Raw genomic sequence first — 25,739 nt, forward strand, 5'->3', positions numbered from 1 at the left:
CCAGGGAAATATGAAATAAATATTATAGAGTGAAATCACTAATATTTATTTTCACCACATCCCTCTGGGAACTGAACCCGGGACCTCCAGCACGGTAGCTAAACACGCTAACCATATTACACCACGGAGGCGGACAAAATTTATTAGTAAACTAACCATCACGCCGCTTCTCTGCAGGGGTAGGCAGAGAGAATAGAGCGCCACACCACTCTGTCCTTGCAAACATTCTTCGCCTCTTCCACGTTCATGCATCTCCTCATACATACCCGCCGATTGTAACGACTCTTAACCTGACCACTTTCAAGTATTTGGCATACCTGATCGTGCCATGTTTTTCTCGGTCTTCCTCTGCTTCTTTTCCCACTAACATTCGCCTCATAAATTTGTTTTACCGTTCTTTCCTCACTCATTCGTTCCACATGTCCAAACCATCTCAACACACCTTTCTTAATTTTATCGATAATGCTTATCTCAGCTTTGCATTCCTTCCTTATTTCACTATTCGCACATCTATCATACATCGTTTTGTCGCACATTCTTCTGAGAGATCGCATTTCGACTGCATTCAGTCTACCTTCATCCTTCTTTTGCCAACTCCATGTTTCACTTCCATACATTAGAGTTGGAACCAGGACTCCGTTGTGCACTGCCAGTTTAGCTTCCGCTGATAGGTTTTTATTTGCTATAACTGATTTCAGTGCACCATTCAATTTGTTCCCAGCATTCACTTTTCTTTCTGTCTTTATCAATCTTTCCATCAATAGAAAACATACTACCCAAATACACGAAATCATCTACCTGTTCCAAAATCTCTCCGTTTACCAATATTTCACATTCAGATCTGCATTCTTCTCTTTCTAAAAACATAATCTTGGATTTGCTAACATTCATCAATAAATCACTTTCCTTGCACACATTATACACTTTTGTCACCAACGCCGGCAGATTTATTAGTTTAGTATAAAAATATCGTACGTAAACATGTTTTAAAGTTGTATTTATAAATTCATTAAGGAAATGTGTTATAAATATTATCTTTTGATATAATTAGTCATAATCCATTAATTTCCAGAATTAATGGCCATCATTTAAAAATCCCTCACTTCCCAATATGTAATCTAAAAATAACAACAATTTTTATATCTTTCTGTAAAATACTGCATCCTTTTCTATCAAAATAGACCACACAGGAGAGCAAATGAAATGGATAGATAATCCTAGATGTAGGCCCATTCGGATTCTATCTCATTCGAACACATCGAGATTCATACGAGCCAGAAAGAGACGGACGGCATTGTTCCGAGAGCAGATGCATTTTTTCATTGTTGTCAACTTCACGCCGGTAAAATTTAGTAGCGAGTTGGCATTTGCACGGGGAGGTTGTGTTGCCGGTCGGGAAAATTTGGAACGAATTCGTCTCGCGATGTATTTGTTTCTCGAAAAAAATGGAATTCGAGATTTGAAAACCGAATTAATTTAACGGGCTTTTGTTTTCAAAAATGAAAAGAGAAATTTTAACATTTTATAGAGTTATTTAATATCAAATCAATTGAAATTATAATATTACGTGTAAAAAAACAGTGTTTTGTAACAATAATCTCAAGTGTTTTGTGTTTTTTAAAAAATATAAATGTAATTTCTAATTATCGTACGGGAAAAATATGGAAATTGAGAATTGAAAACTGAATTAAATTAACCGTTTTATATTTCAAAAATGAAAAATAATAATGGATGTAAAGAGTTATTTCGACATTTTAAATTGTGATGTAATTTTTTAAAATTGATATTGTTTAATTACGAAATATTTCGTATAAACAACAGTGCTTAGTGACAATAATCTAAAAAATTGCTACAATGTTTAGTGTTTTTTTTTAAATATATATAATTTTTAATTGTCGTATGGGAAAAATTGTGAATAAATGTGTTCAATAAAATTTCGTGGAAAATAAGTGTTATTTGTGGTGTTAAAAATGGTGGTATTCGATTTCGCGGCTATGGCATCGTCCGATCTTCCCAAAATTTTGGATTTTCGGAAAGGAGTCCTATTAGTGATGCTGATGTCGGTTTTCCTGAACGTACAAGGTATGATATAAATACTAATTGAGGATAGAACGGCTTTTTTCATTGTTTCAATGTATATGTTTTTAGTTATTATATATTTTTATTTTGTTTTCATATAAACACATACATTTTGTTATCGCAAGCCTTACTACTTTGTACTGCACATAGTTAGTCTTAGGTGAGGGTTGTGTGCAAAGAGGATGGAACGCCACACTCGTCTATCCCGAAATACACTCTTAGCTTCCTTCGTATACATTATATAATAGCAAGACTTACTACTGCTACTAATAGCTTCACGCTGTTTGTCTGCAGGGGTAGGCAGAGAGGGTGGAACGCCACCATAACAATTTTTTTTACAAATGGTGAAAAAACAAAAAAAAACAGGTTTCACCTAAAAAGATCTGTTGCACAGTAAAAAGTTCAATAAGTGGCTTGATATTTATTTTTAATACATTTTACCATATTCTTAAACTTTAAAAACGATCTCCTGAAATTCAAGTGACGTTATTGAAAGGAGTGAGCAGATTATCAGATCCGCACTCCTCTATAGCTCCGAATGCTGGACGATGTATAGCACCTATTCCAAATAAAATAATAAAACCCTTATCCGCACCCCAATGGTGCATAGGGCACTGTGTCATATAAACGCAGTGTTATCTTGATCGTTTACACATGAACGAAGGCTGATCAGCCCTCCGCTTCAGGTACCAGTCCATGGTAATATTGAATAAATATAACAGTGAAAAAATCACTTATATTTATTTTACCCCCTTGGGAATCGAACCCGGGACCTCCAGAACGGTAGCCCAGCGTTCTGACCATTACAAAACTGCTGAAATGCGAATGCTTAGGTGGAGAGCTGGAGTGTCCCTTAGAGACGAATCCTGAATTATATTCGCATACTTGAGAAACGCTTTCGCAAAAATAGTAATATCAGTTTATAACCACTCACCGAGATTTTTATGTCTACCGGTTTCGAGACGTACCCATCTCTTCGTCAGGACAATCACTACCACAGCATGCAAACAATACTAACATAATTGTAAAAAAAATAAATAGGTAAAAATGACTAACCACAAGGTAAATGCTTGAAATATTAACAATATTGAAAAAAAAAACATTAAATATTGTTTCAAAACAAAGATTCCGAGAAATTCGCAAAACAATTAGTATTTAAGGATACCGTAGTAGAAAATTGGTTAAAGATTTATCGCCAGACATCTTAGCTATCAATCATTCATCTTATTTTTAAAAATACAGGGAAAAAAACATAATATACCTAATGATTAAAGAAAACACTTCGTTTTTTACCACTTGAGTTTTATTATAGACTACATGTTTCAGAAGTTAAACTTCCATCATTCAGGTCTGTATAATAACTAAAATATAAAATATAAAATTGTTCTATAAATAAGGAGAGGGGAAAGTAAGGGGAAGGGGTTAGTCAAGGAACGGAGTTTGAAAACAAAGGAAAAATGGAAAGTAATGGAGAAGAATTTTGAAACAATATATTATTTAATAAATTATTATTAGAATTCAGGTTTTTTTTGTATTTCTAAATTTTCAAGATAATTCATAATTTGGCCTTTATATGGAACAAGGTGTAATAATTTTAATTTATGAGAGTGAAATGAGTGGTTAGTATCTATTATATGATTTGCAAATCCGAAAAATAATTACTAACAAGACCGCTATGATGTTCTTTAATTCTAATCTTTAAATTTCTCGCAGTTTGGCCAATATATTTTCTATCACAATCTCCACACGAAATTTCATAAACACCACTTTTTTGTAATAAATCAATTTTAGATTTTAAGTTATCGAGGATTTTATGTAAATTATTATTTGTATAATATGCAGGTTGGATATGGGAGGGTAAGATTTTCGAAATATTTTTAGTTATTGAACCCGTATATAAAATTTTTCGCCAAGATTTATTTTTGATTGAATCATTATTAGGAGCTGAATATATGTATTTTTTGGTTAAATTATTTTTAATTTTATTTTTTAACATTTTAACTATTATTACAAAGTTAATGCCGAAACAATAAATAAAATAATATACCTAGCTAGAATAAATGGATAAGCTTGTCTTCCTTCTAGTGTAGTGGTCAGTGCGTCTGGCTAGCGTACTGAAGATCCAGGGTACGATTCTCAGAGTACCTTCCTTTAAAAACCTAATTCAGACCAATATGAAATTACGAATTTCTTTGGTCGGCTTAGCGCGAATGCTCTCGGTACGACGACGCCTGGCGGTGAGGCTGGGGTCGTAAGCCGTGGGTTCACATCCCGCCGTTTGTCTGGGACATTACGCCGCTAATGTATGCAACGTATACCTTTGTTTTTGAGTTGCTGCGCCTTTTATTTTCGCCCTCGCTGTCAGCGCCGTAAAAAACGACGATAACACACTCGATTCCGCGAACTTTGCCGCACAAAAGGGTTTAATTTAGTTCTTAAATGCCGTGTCTTCGCGCGGTATATTAACACATTCATACGAATAAACGAGAGGAAATTATAATATCTGGGAACATGCGTTAAGTTATTTAAAGAACCTACCATAAGTCATTTTTAGCATACTAAAAAATCGAAACATGTATCTTAAGTATATCCTTTTTGACATCTCAACATAGATGAATAAGAGCAGTCTGGGTTTTTACTGGACTTGTGTCCCCTCATAGGGCTTTTGTCCACTACCCGGAATTTTACCGTCCGGCAGTCCAGTTTTGAAAAATCAAATAGATGTCTCTGGTGAATTATAGTGATTCAAGAACAATGTTTCAAAATTGGTTCAAAATTGATTCAAGAACAATGTTTCAAAATAAAGTCCGCCTCCGTAGTGTAATGGTCAGTACGCTCGGCTACCGTTCTGGAGGTCCCGGGTTCGATTCCCAAGGGGGGTAAAATAAATATAAGTGATTTTTTTCACTGTAATATTTATTCAATATTACCCTGGACTGGTACCTGAAGCGGAAGGCTGATCACCTTTCCTTCATGTGTAAACGATCAAGATAACACTGCGTTTATATGAAGCAGTGCCCTATGCACCATTGGGGTGCGGATAAGGGTTTTATTATTATATTTATATTTATATGAATATATACATATATATACATATATATATATATATATATATATATATATATATATATATATATATATATATATATATATATATATATATATATATATATATATATATATATATATATATATATATATATATATATATATATATATAACTTCTAAGAATTTGTGTAGGGATGTTGTCAATAATATTTAGGTAGAATTGGTGAATGTTACACGTGTGTAAAGTGATCACTTAAACCAGCCTATGACGGTCGTCAGCCCCGTAAATGCCCAATTTTCCATAGTCTTCTTCATCTTAGAGATGTCAAAAAATTATATTAAATATGTATGTATTTTCTAATACTTTCTTTTCCGCTTAACCAGACGCAGCGACGTGTGGCCGGAAAAAAATAGTCAGTTAAATATGAAAACAAATTAAAGATTAATATAATATTGTACGACACACGTCATTTTTGCCCAAAAATTGAACTGAAATATGGAAACATAATTGCCTTTCCTAATAAATATGGGGTGGGATTATATTAAAAAGTGTCTGCCTTGAGGAAGGGTCTGATAATAACACCGAAACGTTACATCTGACAGATTAATAGCGTAAAATTACCACGCCTCGGGGAAGGAAACCACATTCATGAATTTTTAAATAACTAAAAACTGTACCATTTTTTAAGCCTACGTACGTTCCTTAAAATCGGACACATCGCTCAAATTTAAATGTAATCAGTCCAATATAAATTATATATTTTATATACATATATATAAAATGTAATAAATTTGGCAATATTTATTAGTTGGTCGAGCTCCTGGAAACCATTACTAAGTAAATTATTATAATAATTACGGATACATATGTAAAGCTTACTCAAATCGACTATAGACGCCAATTCACACACATATATATATATATATATATATATATATATATATATATATATATATATATATATATATATATATATATATATATATATATATATATATATATATATATATATATATTTATATATATATATATATATATATATATATACATATATATATATATACATATTTTTTTGGAAAGTTAAAGTTAAAAATAAACACAACTTAGTAAGAAAGGTGTGTTGAGATGGTTTGGACATGTAGAACGAATGAGTGAGGAAAGAACGGTAAAACAAATTTATGAGGCGAATGTTATTGGGTAAAGAAGCACAGGAAGACCGAGAAAAACTTGGCAAAATCAAGTATGTCAAATACTTGAAAGCGACCGTGTCAGGAGTCGTAATAATCGTCGGGTATGTATGAGGAGATGCATGAATGTGGAAGTGGCGAATAATGTTTGTAAAGAGCGGTGTGGCGTTCGATTCCCTCTGCCTACCCCTGCGGGGAAGCGGCGTGTTGGCTAGTTAGTTAGTTAGTTTAAATATATATATAGGTATAAAATATCGGTAAATAAGGAAATTATGGAACAGGTACAGGATTTTGTAAGTTCGTTCTCAATTTCCATAATGTTTTCTAGGGATGGAAAGTCTCAGTGCGGCAAATGTATAAAACATAAATAAATAAATTTGTAATTATACTAAGTATGTAATAAAATATGAAACATTTAATTAATTAATGCAGCAGTAATTTGTAATTTATGTTTTTTTTATGTTCAAGTACTATCTACCCTCTGATTGCAAACAGCTATATATGGTATCAAACGTTTCGACCAATATCACAAGTCTGTTTTTGGCTGGTAGCAAGATATTGCTTCTTAGCAAAAAGCCCGCCAATGTAGATATTTCTCTTCTGTACATGAAGTTTAAATAAATAAATAAATAAATAAATTAACCACGCCTCTATTACAAATTTCCGTTTTCCACCTTCTCTGCATATCGTCTCGAAATAATTCCTTTGGTGTAGAATGGAGTGTCATGAACGCCTTAAAAGTAAAAAAAAAAACTGTTAGGGACAGCATGAATACACAATGAGATCGCTTGTTTTCCAATTTAGATCCTGAGTTTGGAGGGCGCGTTCAAAAGTAGCGTCAACATGTGTTCCGGCATTTTTTGTGTCGTTGATCTGTCGAGAATGGATACCGACAGTGTGTTGATTCGAGGATATAATGTGGCTGTGTATAGTGTGAACTGAGATGATCAGATATTAATAAAAACAACAAATTTTTTGAAACATTTTGATTACGTCCAAATACTCAAATTCTTGGAAGTTCTTTAAGTATGTATGTATGAACCAATTTTGAAACATTATTCTTGAATCACTAGAACTTCACTAGAGACATCTATTGGTGAGATGAAAAGAGGTGTTGTCAATAATGGGTAGAATTTATTTGATGAGATGCCAAAAAAATAATATATATTTAGTAAATTACCATATAAAAAAAAAACTAACTAACCATCACGCCGTTTCCCCGAAGGGGAAGGCAAAGAGAATAGAGCGCAACACCACTCTGTCCTTGCAAACATTCTTCGCCTCTTCCACGTTCATGCATCTCCTCATACATACCCGCCGATTGTTACGACTCCTAACCTGATCGTGCCATGTTTTTCTCGGTCTTCCTCTGCTTCTTTTCCCACTAACATTCGCCTCATAAATTTGTTTTACCGTTCTTTCGTCACTCATTCGTTCCACATGTCCAAACCATCTCAACACACCTTTCTTAATTTTATCGATAATGCTTATCTCAGCTTTGCATTCCTTCCTTATTTCACTATTCGCACATCTATCATACATCGTTTTGTCGCACATTCTTCTGAGAGATCGCATTTCGACTGCATTCAGTCTACTTCCATCCTTCTTTTGCCAACTCCATGTTTCACTTCCATAAATTACCATATAATAATATATTACCATATAATATATAATAATATATATTAAGTAAACCTTAAAGCATCTTTTGAGTCATTTGCAATTTTATTAAAATAGCATTGATATTTTTCATGATCGTCTTTAGCCTTAATCACGCTATTTATTCGTCTTGGCATGGATTTGTATAGCTTTCTCAAAAAAAATCCGATTCAAACTAAGGTTCAATGGATAAATATCACAATGATTAACGTATAGAACTCCGATAGCCAATATTCTGGCTTTTGAACGTTTGGTTGCCAGCTCCGATAGCCAATATAGTGGCTTTCCCGAGCGGTAACTTTGAACCTTTGTTTTCCCCATTTACCGATAACATTCTGTGTCTTTTATTTCACAGTGGTGTTCATAAAGGTTTAAATATTCCCTAAAATGTTTTAATATTTAAAATACATCAAAGGATTAGCTTATATATTGTTTCTTAGAATTTGGTCGTTTTTGGGCTGCTTCGTATATTTCTGTGTGCCGTTTTATTTGGTCAGTCTCTATCGGTACATTGTTCGCGGCGGAGCTCCTCCTACTGTGGTGACCATTATTCTGTGAACTTTTCAAAACTAAAACTATTGATTTTTTTTTAAAAATATTTTTATCACAATGGATCGATTTAAAGAATGTTCGGAAGAAAGTAAGGAAAACGACGTGTTTAGTAATATAAGCAAACATAGTGAAATTGTAAATCAAAGTGTAAATAATATTGAATCTTAAATAATACTTGTGAAAATATTGAAGACTTCCAACCTGACTGTGACTGTGATGATGACCTTCCATGATTCCAATGAAACAGATAATAACGAAACAATTGAAAAAAGAGTTGAAAAAATAAATGGATTTATGCAACATTTAGATAATAAATGTGGAGAATATATGATATCCCGTAAAGAAATAGTGGTAGACGAATCTGTAGTCAATTTTAAAGGCAGGATTTGTTTTAAAACTTATAATCCAAACAAACCAAATAAATGGGAAATCAGGATATACATTTTGGCGGATTCGGGATCTGGTTATATTTATTAATTTATTCCATATTATGGTGCCGTAACCACAAACAGCTTAATTAGACCTGATCTCCCATTTACATCAAGAATTGTTTTTCACCTTTACAACAATTTACTAAACTCCATTCTTGAAGCTGTAGGCAATCATATGTTTACACTGACAGGCTATATACAAGCCCGCAATTAGGAGAAAAATTGATTAAGTTAAACACTCATTTAACAGGCACAATAATGACGACTAGAAAGCATATTCCATTGCCAATAAAAAATGCAAAATTGAAGTCTGGTGAATCAATAACTTGTGTCAAAAATAACGAATTGCTTCTTGGTTGGAAGGACAAGAGAATTGTAACATTATATACTAATCACTATTCAAACGATTATAAAACAGTAAGAAGAATAATGAGAGGTGGCCAAGAAGAAACGATAATAAAACCGAATATGGTTATAAATTACACCAAACATATGGGAGGTGTGGATACTGCAGACCAGTATTTTGCCACCTACCCATTTTTGAGAAAAACTTTGAAATGGTGTCGAAAATTATTATTTTGGGGTCTTGAAGTTTCCGTTGTTAACTCATACAATTTATATAAGGAAAAACAAAATCAAACAAACTAAAAAGTTATGACACATCTTGAATTTGTTGACAAACTTATCAATAAATAAGTCGAAAATCACAGACGAGGATTAAACTGTACAAAAGGCAGACACTGTCTCGATCCAGAACAAAGATTGGATGGAAAATTACACATAGAAATACCTCAAAATGAAAAAAAAATGTCGTGAGTGTATAGTGTATTCGGATAAAAAACAACGAAAAAGGACCATATACTTTTGTGAAACTTGTGACAGCAAACCTGCTATGTGCGTTGGACAGTGTTTTGAAAAATATCATACCTTAAAATTTTATAAGTGATTAAATTAAGTATAGTGTTAAGTTATATACATTTATAGTGTTAAGTTATATAAATAAAAGTTATAAATTTTTTTTTTTTTAATATTTTTTTAATTTGCTAAAAAGTGTTTATACTTGTCTCTTCAAAAACACCGTGTACCTGGAAAGATTCTTTCACATGCCTGCTCCGCCTATTGATACGTCAATCTGTTGTTTTCGGTGCCGTATTCAAGTAAGTAACATGTAATAACCCAAAACTAGAGCCAATGAGTTGTTTGGAGGATAGATATTCCCGGAATACAAAGAGCTAATAAACAATTGATTTACAACCTCGGACCCAAACGCCCGGACTCGCAATAGAGTGGTCACAAAAACATCGTTGCAAATATATTTCAAATGTTTCTAACAAAAAAGAGGCTTCTTTTACACAATAAGTACATTTAAATTTTGAAGAAATATATTCCTCGTCATGTTTAAATGGTTTAGTAATTATATTAATTTAAAATAATTGTGTTTAGTGACTTTCTTCAAATAATGTCGTTCTAATATGTTATCGCGTTACAATGGTTACCCCACACTAGAAATAGGTTGTCACAAAAGAATGAGTGAAATAATAATATATTTTCTTATCTTTTAAGGAAATTATGTTTACTTTTTTCAGCCCCAGAGTAGACTACTGGTCGTAAGTAAATCCAACAGGAGTGCAAAGTGTTATTAAAGAAAACACTTCGTTTTTTACCACTTGAGTTTTATTATAGACTACTTGTTTCATATTATTATACAGACCTGAATGATGGAAGTTTAACTTCTGAAACATGTAGTCTATAATAAAACTCAAGTGGTAAAAAACGAAGTGTTTTCTTTAATCATTGTAACATGTCTTACCACAAAGTTAATGCCGAAACAATAAATAAGATAAATATCACTACGTGTGATTATTGGCTAATAAATTAATATGAAAAATCACAAGACTATCGGTAGCATTCTTATTAAAATATGTAGAGAAATAAGGGATATATGAATGTTTAAACCTTTTATAAAACGAAAAACGTGCGTTCGCATACGTCATCAAATTTCCGCCATCTAACGTTTTATGACGTCTTATGGTTAATTGTAAATGGTTTATAGAGCTGTTATAGTAGCAGTGTGGATTGTTTGTTTACCACTACCCTACCATTTGTGTATACAAATATGAGGGGAGGGTGGACCATAGACATCAACAAATAGAGCCGCCAATAATTAAGCAATGTTACCAATATTCCGTCCGCCTCCGTAGTGTAATGGTCAGCACGCTCGGCTACCGTTCTGGAGGTCCCGGGTTCGATTCCCAAGGGGGGTAAAATAAATATAAGTGATTTATTCACTGTAATATTTATTCAATACTACCATGGACTGGTACCTGAAGCGGAGGCTTGATCACCTTTCCTTCATGTGTAAACGATCAAGATAACACTGCGTTTATATGACACAGTGCCCTATGCATCATTGGGGTGCGGATAAGGTTTTTATTATTATTATTATTACTATCAATATTAAAATAACTCCAAATGTTCTGTGACGTCATTCATTGCCAACTTACGAAAATAACGTTTTTTCGAAGGCGAATTTTCCAAAAGAAAATGATGAGTGAAAATATTAATTATATCGGGTGTTATAAACACTTCACGAGTCTAATACAATCCTTTATAGTTTGAGTATGCTCAATAAGATATTCCTCCCGTCTTACAAAGATCCATTATTTTGAGCACTAAATGGGATTTTTTTAACTTATTAGTCGTTGGGCTATTTACGTTGCCGGAGGTATATAAATAAATAAAAAACAGTGTCCTGTTTTACGATCCAAACATCACACCCATATGAAACCATCGTCCATTCATTGACCATACATAACATGAAAGCAATCACACACGATGTGTGATGACTATGTCGCTACTCTTTCTATAGCCAAACTGTCACATATGCCTTTAAATGGTCATAAAATTAACATTTAACACATAGCATCTTGAACCTTCCCTACTCAAAAGAGAAACGCTAAGAAAATACTGTCGTTGCGCTCACTCCATTCAAGAACGTCATAAATCAAAAATCGTCAATTTTCATTTGTGCATCTTTTCGGAATGTCCAGAAAATGTACTATATCCCAGCAAAAGAGGCATATTTTTAGCTTAATATTTACCCGCTACAGCGCAAAAAGTGTTGTTTTTGCATTTTGAATAAAAGGTATTGTTTGATTATTTTTTTAAATATACTAAATATTTTTCAAATGGAGAAAAACCTTCAGATCGTACCTAAAAAGATCTGTTGCACAGTAAAAAGATCCATAAGTGGCTTGATATTTATTTTTAATGCATTGTGTTATATTTTTAAACTCTAAAAACGTTCTCCTGAAAAATCACGTTTTTTGATTTATGACGTTCTTGAAAGGAGCGAGCGATAGGTCAAACACAGAAGTGGTCACTTCAATAACAATTCACAGAAATGGTGGCAGTAGTTTGGTAGACGCTCGACTGCGAAACTGGCGTTGCGGGTTCGATTCCCGCCAATTGCAAAATGAATTCAAGAAAGATTTATTTTCACCTGGTCTGGGTGTTGTGATGTATTTTTCAAATTTACCTTATCTATATATCATATAAGTATTTGTATATTTTTTTATATTTTTTATTTGTGGGCTTACGATATAAAAGGTGTGCGGCAAAAAAATGTTTGATAGATGTTCGTAATATTACCGTCCGGCGCGTCAGTTAGCGTTTTAAAACGACGATTGGATTGGATTGGCTTGTGCTTTTGTCCACCTTTCTTCAGATCGGAGCTCTTGATCGGTGCGTGAACACGTTGCCCGTAAATTCCATCACGCTAAACTGTCGTAGTCGTTTTCATTTTTCAAAACCGGACTGCCGGACGGTGAAATTCCGTGTAGTGAACAAGCGCTCTTAGTCAGCTAGTTGCGAATCCGACCCAACGTTGGTCGGTACACAGACGCCTCCACGACCAGCACAGCAGACAGACACGGAACAGTGCAAACACATTTGCAGAAATGCTCAGTCGAAGAAGCATTGTTGTTATAATGAGTTTTTCTGCAAATATTATTTTATTTTTTTTATCATATTCGTCATTGTGTGGACAAAAATGGTCCGTCGCCAGGCATCGAACCGCAGACACGTTAAATAAGATTTATGCGCTCGGCCGCAACGCTCGGCCAACTACGTATAAGGGCAGGCTTGACATTTTTTTAAAGTCCGTCGGTCGCTTTTTCAAGGAGCCCTTTTTTCTGCACAGTTAAAAAAAGAGGAAGAAAAAAACACATACGTAACGGACATCTCGCGGGAGTGAGTGGATTTCACGCGGCTTTCTCATTCGGCATTTTTTCTCCGCCCAAGGGGCCAGACTATGGAATGAATTACCTGTCATAATTTGGCCTTGATGTGGTACAAGATGTAATATCAAGGTGTAATTAAAAAAAATACATTACAAAAAAGTGGTATTTCAAAAATTTCGTGTGGAGATTGCGATAAAAAATATATAGGCCAAACCGCGAGAAATTTAAAGATTAGAATCAAAGAACATCGTAGCGGTCTTGTTAGTAATCATTTTTTTGGAATTTTTAAATCACATAATAGATACAAATTACTCATTCCACTCCCATAAACTTAAATTATTATAACATTTTGAGTGTGTCTAAATACCTATTCACAAAATCTGGATTATCTCCAATTACAGGAGTTATCTTCATGTTACAATTGATGTCTCTAGTGAAGTTCTAGTGATTCAAGAACAAGGTTTCTAAATTGCTTTATATATATATATATATATATATATATATATATATATATATATATATATATATATATATATATATATATATATATATTTATATTAATTATTATTATTACATTATATTACATCTTATTAAAGATGAAGAATATATACATATATACATATATATATATATATATATATATATATATATATATATATATATATATATATATATATATATATATATATATATATATATATATATACATATATATATATATATATATATATATATATATATATATATATATATATATATATATATATATATATATATATATATATATATATATATATATATATATATATATTTATATATATATATATATATATATATATATATATATATATATATATATATATATATATATATAAATATATATATATATATATATATATATATATATATATATATATATATATATATATATATATATATATATATATATATATATATGTATATATTCTTCATCTTTGATAAGATGTAATAAAATGTAATAATAAAAATAATTCAAAATTACTACACCATAATTTTCATAATCATAAGCCATATCTGTGTAGAGCGCCCTTGAGGTAGTATTTTACGAAAATGGCGCTATATAAATCATCAAAAATTATTATTATTATAAAAGAAAATAAAGTTGCGGGCTATCTAATATCCCGCGCTAAGGCTTGGCGTATGAGAAAGTAATTTTTTTGAGAATGTTTTGTGTTGGGTTTCGTTGACGCACTTAATTCGGATCTCCTTGTCGAGGCATGGAGTCTGAACAAAGGCTTCAAGTAGGGATAAGAGAGCACACACGAAACGTTGGGGTTATGCAATCAGCAAAACGAAGGACCACACTCACCGTCAGTCAGTCTCCTTGCCCAAAAAATGTGTATTAAAAAAAAATATTATGTCCTAGTGGATTATGACATTTACAACATTTTGAGTGTGTCCAAATACTTGTTCACAAATTTGTGAACAAGTTTCTTGAATGTTTTTCGCAGATACTTTGTGGCACATTTTATAAACTTTATAAAATTAAACAACTTTGTTTTAACCACTTATTTATTGTTAGTTAGTCACTTTATCCTACCGGTTTCGACAAAAACCTTGTCACCATCAGGCTTTATTAAATTTTTAAACCTAAAAAAATTAAATTATGAGTATTTAATGTTTTTATTAAACTATTTGGACACACTCAAAATGTTATAAATAAATTAACTTGTCAAATTATAAGCTAGAATAATCAAAATGAATATGATATTTTTTGGCGTTTCTCATATATCGCTCACTCCTTTCAACAACGTCAAAAATCAAAAAACTTGATTTTACAGCAGATCTTTTTTAAAGTTTGAAAATTTAACAAAATGTATTACAAATAAATATCAAGCCACTTATTGAATTTTTTACTGTGCAACAGATCTTTTTTAGGTAAAACCTGAAGGTTTTTTCTCTATTTGAAAATTATTTAGCATATTTAAAAAAAAAATTGAACAATACCTTTTCTTCAAAATGCAAAAACAACACTTTCTGCCCTGTAGCGGGTAAATATAAAGTTAAAAATATGCCGCTTTTGCTGGGATATAGTACACTTTCTGGGCATTCCGAAAACATGCACAACTGAAAATTGACGATTTTTTATATATGACGTTGTTGAAACGAGTGAGCGACATGTGGAATAATTATTGTTTAATAAATGAGTTCACAACATTTTGAGTGTGTCCAAATACTTGGTTCACAAATCTGGTTCATCTCCAATTAGGAATTATTTTTTACATTATTTTTTGACATCTCAACATAGATGAAGAAGATTTTTACGCAGCGTTTGGTCCATATTTCAGTTAACCCTCCTAACAGATTTAAAATGCTCAAACCATGTATTGATTAAAAATGCTCCAAACTAGTATTCTTCTTCTATATTTATAGCTTTATTATAAATAATTTAAACATATTTTATCTGCATACCTCTACCGGTAACACTGCACTATGTATGCAGTATATTGAGACAAAATTAAAGGGCGTGATGTATCCTAAACCCTCTATTCGAATTAAATTACTTAGGATAATAAATTAGATTTTTGAAAGCTAATCGACCACCTATGGTTTAACCCTTTCAAACCCGTAATTAATTCAATTAGACGTTTTTTGTGAGTCGACTTATACGCGCCGATGCACGGGCGCTAGGGGGTTATTATGTATCCCAGATATGAGTGGAAGGCGAGATGATGTATGATAATTAAAAAAAATAAATTTTTACCTGAATTAATGTAGGTCGAGAAAAGGGATTAATTACTTAAAATGCTACCATTTACAAATAAAACCCAACATAATTTTTTTTAATGTTGATGTTCGTTTGTTCAAAATCTTATATTAAAATTAATATTACCTACCCATGTATGTAAACAGTCATTTTTACCATACAAACATATAAATATATGTATATGTATATGTGTATATATATATATATATATATATATATATATATATATATATATATATATATATATATATATATATATATATATATATGTTGCGGAATGCATCGAATCACGTATCACATTAGATTTTAATAAATAATGGTATTTTATATTCCCCACCAGATTTGTCCACCTCTGGACTGGTACCTGAATCGGGGGGCTGATCACCTCTCCTTCACGTGTTAACGATCAAGATAACTCTGCGTTTATATGATGCAGTGCCCTATGCACCGTCGGGGTGCGTATAAGGGTTTGAGAGAGATTTTACCACAAAGTGACTGCCGAATCAATTAATGAAATTAAAAAGATGGAATTAACTCTTAATGATTGTACCGGCTCCAAGCGATTTCGTATAAAACCAATTTAAAGGCAGTTTAGCTGACCGTATAATTTATTTTATTAATAACATTTTGCGGCATTATTTTGACAGCCGGGACGAGAATTGAGTTCTTTCGGCCAAAAAAAGGCGGCAGAGTAGCTCGAAAAAGCTCTCAACGTGGTATGCATTACGTACGCGCCGTTTAACGTGTCCAAATTAGCCTTCCGGACCAAGTTATGGGGAAACTTTCAATATTAATTCGCTATGGTGTTATGGTCGTGTGACGGCATTAATACAATTATAATATAATATATTCCCCTGTTTAATTTATAGGTATTTAATGCATTAGTTAATTAAGGAGGTGGACACCCATAAATGATATATTTAGTTATTAGTTAGTAAAGTAAATATTACAACATTTTGAGTGTGTCCAAATACTTGTTCACGAAATCTGGATTATCTCCAATTACAGGAGTCATTTTCATATTATCTTTTGAAAAAAGATAATATGAAAATGACTCCTGTAATTGGAGATAATCCAGATTTTGTGAACAAGTATTTGGACACACTCAAAATGTTGTAAATAAATTATCTTGACAAATTATAAGCTTAATAATAAAAATGAAAATGGTATTTTCTGGCGTTTCTCATGTGTGTGATTATAATCCAGGATTCGGATCTCACATACTAATATAAGTGTTTCTGCTTAATAAAAAGCTTCTAAACATCTCACCAATAGATGTCTCTAGTGAAGTTCTAGTGATTCAAGAACAAGGTTTCTAAACTTGGTTCATATATATATAGAACTTCCAAGAATTTGAGTAGTGTGGTTTTCAATAATGGGTAGAATTGGTGAATGTTATACGTGTATAAAGTGATCACTTAAACCAGCCTATGACGGTCGTCAGCCCCGTAAATGCCCAGACTTCCATATTCTTCTTCATTTTTGATGACATGTCAAAAGATAAAGTAAATATTACATTTATTGATAAGGCGTTTATTTTGTAGAACTCCATGTTTAATTTATATTTTAATTGTAAAATCAAACACAGATTTTTGAGTCTACTATATTGTACTTTATTGTTAAAAAACTAATATAATTAGATATAATATTGTGATGATGGATCATTATCAGACGGGAGGAATATCTAATTTAACATACTCAATCTATAAAGGATTGTATTAGACTCGTGAAGTGTTTATAACAGCCGATAAAATAAAAAACTTCATTCATCATTTTCTTGTGGAAAATTCGCCTTTGTAAAAACGTTGTTTTCATTAGTTGGTAATGAACATCACAGAAGCGATGGATTTATTTTAATTTTGGTTACATAGCTAAATTATTATGTCTATGGTCCATAAATTAAATATTAGATGTCCGCCTCTGTGGTATAATGGTAAGCTTGTTTAGTTACCGTGCTGTAGGTACGGGATTCGATTCCACGTGAATTTCTCGAAACCCTTATCCGCACCCCAATGGTGCATAGGATACTGCATTATATAAACCCAATGTTACCTTGATCGTTAACACACGGAGGAAAGGTGATCAGCCGTCCGCTTCAGGTACCAGTCCAGGGTTTTATTGAATAAATATTAAGAGTGAAAATATAACTAATATTTATTTGACACACCCTGGGAAACGTACCCGGGACCCCCAGAACGATAGCCGGTTGTGCTTACCACTACGGAGGCAGACCTCTACGTGAATTTATGCTCTAATATTTATTTAATATTACCCTGGACTGGTACCTAAAGCAGAGGGCTGATCACCTTTCCTTCGTGTGTTAACGATCAAGATAACACTCCATAAGTACGATGCAGTGCCCTATGCACCATTGGGAGCGGATAGGGCGTTTTTTTTACCCTCACGCGATATGAGAACGGTAATATTTCAATATATCGTACGGACGCCTTTCGGCTGCCGGGAGTATTCCGACAGCGCATGAAAATGTCTGAAGATAACGATCAAACTGCCCGCGTCAAGCGCGTCACGCGTCACACATGGCGTCAAAATTGTTGATTTGTTAATACGTTCACATTTTTTACGACTCGCCCATAAATATTTTACACCGCTACAAAAAAATCGATCGCACGTAAAAAATTGTACCTACTTTTGACCCTTTGGGTAACAAACCTAATATATTGGCTTTCGGTATTCTTGAGAGAAATGCCAGACCCGTCGGATATATATACACATATATATATATATATATATATATATATATATATATATATATATATATATATATATATATATATATATATATATATATATATATATATATATATATGTGTATATATATATATATATATATTATATATATATATATATATATATATATATATATATATATATATATATATAATATATATATATATATATATATATATATATATATATATATATATATATGTATATAGAACGTCACCTAGAACGTTCAATCCATAGTTCATCATTATTGATATACGAATTGATACCGGTGTTGCTAGGTGATCGTTATATCCATATTTAATACACAATAATTTCGTTGCATTAGCCACCCCGCTACAGTTACTATAGGGGTAAAATTCACCCCCAATTATTTGAAACATGCTAACCTGCGATTACCAACGCATCTGTCACATTATATTATTTAACAATCTGTATACGTATGCTACCTTGAGTATATTATATACTGGCTGATGCTAACATGTAAGTTACTAAATGTTAAATATTTGAAATAGTCGATGTATATCGTAGTCGTACAGGAGAAAGTGATCAACTACCAAAACGTAAAATTTTCTGGAGGGCCATTTAAGTCACTTTTGCTTGGCAAGAAAATAAACACAAATGCAGTTTGTCATTTTTACAAGTCAATATATTATACTTCCAAGTTTAAAATCCTTTGGGAATTTTTTCAGGGTAATATTAAGCAAGTAAGAAATCAAATATTCGATGATCACGTTTTTGCAAAAAATGCACTTGGTCACTTTCTCCTGTATGACTACGATATGCATGCCACCTTGAGTATATTGGCTGATACTAACATGTAACTTACTAAATGTTAAATATTTGAAATAGTCGATATGTATAAAAGCAGAACAGGGAAAAATTACGATTTTTTTTATCCCGACTATACAAAATAGTTTGAATTTTCATAAAAGAATTATTGAACTAGCATTGACTCAATTTTTTACGGGTCATGGAGCACTTCGAGAATACCTCTTCCGTTTTAAAATAAGACAAAACTCCATTTGTGAATGTGATGAGACGTCATCACAAGATGTCCCTCATTTAGTGGGGGTATGCCCAATTTTGGTGAAAGAAAGATTTAAATTGGTAACAGAACGTGCAAAAGAAGGTATGCAGTTGGCAAAAATTGTTGAGGCAGTAGGACATAAAAATTTATCGGATTTAGTGGTGTCTCATTTAGAAAATATGACAAGACGAATAATACAATTAAATGAGCTATGTGACAAATCTTGATCGATATAAGATATTGAATCCATTGTGTCTATTGTATTGTTTTTAGGGATCAAACTTATTCATTTAATATGAACTATACACATCCAATATAATTTTTGAGACATATAAACCTCCGGCATAACCATGACACAGTGAGGCTTCCTGCCCAACATCTTGGCCATGCTCCAGCCCAAGAAGACCGAGAAGAAAGCGCAACAATACGGCGGCTGCACTTTCCTGACTCAGCCGATTGACGACGTTTTTCATATATATATATATATATTTTTAATTTTCTCTCATTATCATTTTCATATCATAATCTATACCTGTATAAGCGCCCTTGAGGTAGTTTTTTACGAAAATGTCACTATATAAATCATCCAAAATTATTATTATTATTATTATTAAAGGAGAGATTTCTAAAGCAACTAATAAATATTTTAAAAATATATATTACTAAAAATAAAATATTGTAAACTATATGTAACAACCTAAAAACAAAAACAAAATTACAAAATTTACTAAGCTTTATGTCAATCTACTGTACAGTATGCGATTATTGGTTGGGCTGGTACGATAATGTATTAATTTATAGTTACCCAAAAATCTACAATATATTGAAAATAATAAAATATGGAACAAAGACAAAATAAAGCAATGGGTACATGATCAAGAGTTAATTCTATGAAAATTGTAAAAAAGTTTATATTCTTAATTTTTTATGTGTATATAAGGTAAAAATGGTTAAAAACAATAAAAAATATATGCAAAAAGAACTCCACCGACAAGACACACAAGGTGGCTTGGTGGGTCTCTGCAAAAAAAGATTTAAATATGTTTAAAATTGTTCTTTGAATAAATGTATACAGTTTATGTTACTAAAAGAATATAAAAAAATAATTTTACTTTAAAAATGCAGAATAGTGAACGATATTTAAGTGTATAAAGTGATCGCTTAACCCAGCCAAATTCATGGATGTAAGGAATGCTCAGACCATCTTCTTTCATAGAAAATGGAAAAAATGATACATATTTCATATCCAGCTATTATCTGCGCTTATCGTATTATCTTAAAATGCGTTGCTTTTTTGATGTAACGAATTCACAGCGAGTATCCTCAAACAATATTAATTAAAAATAATTTTTAAATCGCCATAAATTAAACACCGAACACGTAATCTGTCAGTGAGTTTTGTGGCTTTCAACTCTAGCCGCCATGTTGTTTTATTTTCATTTCCCGCCAACTTCAAACGCAGTCCCCAAGATGGCCGCCTACTTTGTGGTTTATGGCCGAATTTACACTTTTTATGACCGTTCTACAGATACATTCGGCGGGAAATGACTCTCGCATATCTGAGACGAACATAACTAAACATTTAATTAGGTTTCCTATATGTTTTTCAAACGCAGATAAACTAAAACATGGAATCAAATCCCATTAGGGTTTTATGGGGTACACAATCCAGTCGCTGTATGTTTTCTTCTCTTTTCCGTCTTCAATTTAATTTTTTCAATTTCTTTTTTAAATTTATTTATTTTCAATTAACATATACATTACAAACTATTTAAATACATACAAAAATCGAAAATATGCAAGAACTATTGCTAAAGTTCTACAATAATTCTTCTTCAAGAATTCCGCTTCGGAAAACTCCTTCAGACACATGGAAAAGATCAATATATAATGAGATATTGTTTAGCATAGCGGTAGCTCTTCCTACAGGCAGGACCATCGGCAGGTTGGTCCTGTGTATAGGAATGTGCAACAATCTATGTCGACGCTGTCTTAGGTAACTATCGGGAACATACAGACCAATGTTCCGGATAGTTTCGGGATTACCGATCATACCGCGCAACAATCGATAAAATATTTTATATAGTCTTCTTTCTCATTACTGAGGGTTTTGACCCTTGTGGAAGCAATGACTCTTCTGCAGTTATCCCTTGACTGCGCTGCGCGTAGCGCTCCTACCACCTTGACTCCATCGGTTCATCGTGTGGGGATCTTCCTCTCCCTCTCTTCCCCTTCAGGCTACCCATCACAACCAGTCGTTCTAGGCTATCCTCATTGCCACGTGCAACGTGTCCAAAGAACTGAAGAATCTCTCGTGTACAGACATTGGCCAGAGTCAAGCCATCCAAACGTAGTTCCTGGCGAATGGACTCGCTACAAATACGTATACCGAACTTCGACTTCCATTTTCTTCTTCGTCTACGTCGAGATGTTAAAAATAATATAAGATATAACTTCTAGTTGGAGATAATCCAGATTTGTGAACAAGTATTTGTACACACTTAAAATTCTGTATACTCAAGTGTGTATTTGTAATTATATGTACGATGAAAAATAAATGAGGAGTGCATAAATGTAGAAGAGGCGAAGAATGTTTGCAAATACAGAGTGGTGTGGCGTTCGATTCTCTCTGCCTACCCCTGCGGGGACACGGCGTGGTGGTTAGTTAGTTAGTTTTTGAAAAATAAATAAATGAATAAAAATGGCTGATATTTTTATGAATAAGCCTTTGACCCCAGATTGTCCGTGTAAAAAAATACTGCCGAATATCTTCAACCGGGTATTGCAGACCCCTCTATGAATATTGTTAGTTTTTTTCACCGTGAGGGGATTTCCAATACATTTTATATGTAGCACGTGCCTATTGTTAAAAGTTTTACGCTTGACTTAACCCCCTTTGTGTTAGATTTTCGTACATATTTCTGATATATAAAAAAATATGTAAAACGCTACTTAGAACCCTTTGTTCTAAAGCTTTTTTTTAATAAAAAAGTGAGATATATTGTTTTTTTTTATATTATATTATTTACACAAATACTCCAATTTCCTATTATTTCTGTGAGCCTAAGCGGCTCATTATTAGAAACAGGTATGAAATTGTGGTCGAGTGGATTTGAACCGAGAATCTGTGACTCAAGATTCTGCGACATTAACCACGGGACCACAACCCGACACAAATTGTAATTTAATAATTATTTTTTGTACTTTGAGCTAACTGTTAAGTATGCAGTACTTTAATTGACTTCATAAAGTATGAGATTACTTTAACACAAGCAAATAAAGTATGAAAACAATTAAAGAAAAAATCAGCCGTTTCTCCGCAGGGGTAGGCAGAGAGAATGAAATGCCACACTCTTCTGTCCTGAAATGCACTCCTAGCTTCGTCTACACCCATACATCTAGTCGAACATGCCCTCCGATTGCGCAGACTCTTGGACACCACCAGATTTTATATTCTGATTGATCTGATCGTGCCAAGTCTTTTTCTGCCGTCCTCGTCCTGTTCTCCCGCGCACATTCGCCAAATATACTTTCTTTAGTCATACATACGTGGCCGGGTACAGCTAGTGTTAAATAAATACTGTAAAACCTCGATATGACGGACCTCTATTTATGAACTTCGGCTATAACGGACAAAAAATTTGGTCAAATGTAAAAAAATTAAAAACGTCCTCATAATATTAATATTAATAGAGTCGGGTTGTGGTCCCGTGGTTAGTGTCGCGGACTCTTAAGTCAGATTTTCTCGGTACGAACCCACTCTACCACAATTTGATCCTATTTCTAATAATGAGCCGGTAAGGCTAACAGAAACAGTATGAAATTGAAATATTTATGTACATAATAAAAACACTAATATTTCTCTTTTTTTTAAAAATAAAAAAAAAAAATAATATTTTACATGTTTAAATTCAAGTGTCGCCGCATGTAAACATTTTTTAACGGCCATGATATTCACAAAATATGTTCAAAAAGTTCAAAAATGCAAAGAAAACCTATTGCCTTTTTCAAAGCAGCATTACCGAAAGCAAACGCGTCGATATCAAACAGCAACGTCACTTCACGACGAGTGTCCCAACAAGTGTGTCATTTTACTTGTATTTTGTATTGTTTATTTATATCTAAATAGTGTTCATATTAAAAAATAAATTATTAATTTAAAAACTATTTTTATATGACGGACATTCGGCTTTAAGTGACACCTCCCTCCCTCCAATTAGTCCGTTGTATCGAGGTTTCACTGTACCTACTTCAAGAACCATATTTTTGCTAAACATGAAATTACGTTCCTAGAAAGTTGGCACCCCATTTTAAAATCCTTGCCAGATGCAACAAAAACCTTTTAAAATATTAATACCCGTTTTGTACAAGTAGATGTTATTAAATTGAATAACTGGCAACCCCGAATCATCCCTAATTCGTACCGGAAGCGGTCCAAGTGGTAATTTGGAATATGGAACGCCCGATATTAAATGGAGAAGCGTGGCTGAGTGCCACTTCCGGTTCACTACATATATGAATTTGTACATCTGTCACTTGAGGATTTTTTTATCCTTTCAAGATATGAGATTTCGTGTAAAATGCGTTTTTTGATTAATTTTTCAAATCAAGAATTACATAACTAAATACATTTTTTTTTGATATCTTAACGTAGACGCAGAAGAATATGGATTTTTATTATTATTTTAAATTAATATTTTACTTAGTAAATACCACTATTTCTTAAAATCTACTGTGACACGTGTTTCGATGCATTCCGCATCATTTTCAAACAACGTATGTGAAGCTAATTCTAAATTGTAGAGTTGGGTCCTTGGGACGTTGAAGGTTGAAGAGGGGGTAGGAGCTGTTTCTTGTTTTTATTTATTTATTTAATTTAAATTATTTAATTTTAAATCTTTATCCGTGGGAACATAAACAATAGGGGGGAGGCTTTAGGGTATTTACTAAGTAAAACATTAATTTAAAAATGGATAGATTTTATCAAAAAGTGACTGCCGAACAATTAATGAAAGAATATGGAAATCTGGGCATTTACAGGGCTTTTGAACTGCCATAGGCTACAACATTTTGAGTGTGCTGAAATACTTGTTCACAAATCTGGATTATCTCCGATTAGGAGTTATTTTTTTACATTATTTTTTGACATCTTAACATAGATGAAGAAGACTATGGCAGTCATATTTTGAGTTTTATCAATAAATCTAAAATTTCCAAGAATTTGAGTAGTATGGTTGTCAATCATGGGTAGAACTGGCGAATGTTACACATGAAAAATATATATTTAAAAATATTTTTATTGTTGTTTTTTTTAAATTCTTACCCTTCGATTAATCTTTTCTTTTCAAAACCATATATTTATTTCAAAGAAAAATATTTAAAAATAACGTATTGCTTGTGAATTAATATACATATAGTTTTGAAAAAAAAACAGTTTTTAAAAAGCAGGGCGTTAAAAAAATTATAAAGGTATGCTTTCAATACATTATCAATTAAGTCAATTTTCATTACATGTATATTCTAAGACAAAAAATTAATTAAGCAAAGACATCTAAGCCCTAGCCCTGCCGTTTGCGTTCTGAATTTGAACGTTTGTGATCTCATCCTTGAAAACCCTTTGTAGCAAAATAAATAGAACAGCTAATTTATTTTACTGAGCCATGAATTGGAGTGATTTACAAGTTACAAGTGAAGCGTAATTTGTGTTAGTAAGTAGAAAATAATGCTGGTAGTGTAAAACATATGTACGGAAAGTTCACAAGCATGTTCTGGCTGTAATAGAATAAAACAATTACTTTCAATTATCCAATTACACCAAAAAACAAGGTTTAACCCTTTCGGAACGCAAGAGGGAAATGGACCATATTTTTGTCATCTCAAATAGACGAGGAAGCCTATGGAAGTCTTGGTATCTATAGGGCTTATAACTAGGCTAGTTAACCTTTCGAGGACAGAATAAAAAATATTTTACTTAACACATTTTTATTTCTAGAAATTATTTGCAAATAAATAAGTGTAAACAA

At 32.4% G+C, this 25,739-nt stretch overlaps 1 protein-coding gene across 1 annotated transcript in view; it reads left to right on the forward strand.

The window, feature by feature from the left end:
- The first annotated feature begins 1,351 nt into the window (after positions 1-1,351).
- The window catches only part of LOC148310085 (protein sax-3-like), a 385,600-nt gene continuing 361,212 nt past the window's right edge, over positions 1,352-25,739 (forward strand). The window contains exon 1 of the mRNA XM_088259041.1: positions 1,352-2,082. Within this exon, the coding sequence (XP_088115167.1) occupies positions 1,971-2,082 (112 nt within the window). The 5' untranslated portion in view covers positions 1,352-1,970. The remainder of the gene's footprint in view (positions 2,083-25,739) is intronic.

Source organism: Brachycentrus maculatus, unplaced genomic scaffold (genome assembly GCF_059751285.1).
Source record: "Brachycentrus maculatus isolate JH-2025_06_01 unplaced genomic scaffold, ASM5975128v1 h1tg000108l, whole genome shotgun sequence".
Lineage (NCBI taxonomy): Eukaryota > Metazoa > Arthropoda > Insecta > Trichoptera > Brachycentridae > Brachycentrus > Brachycentrus maculatus.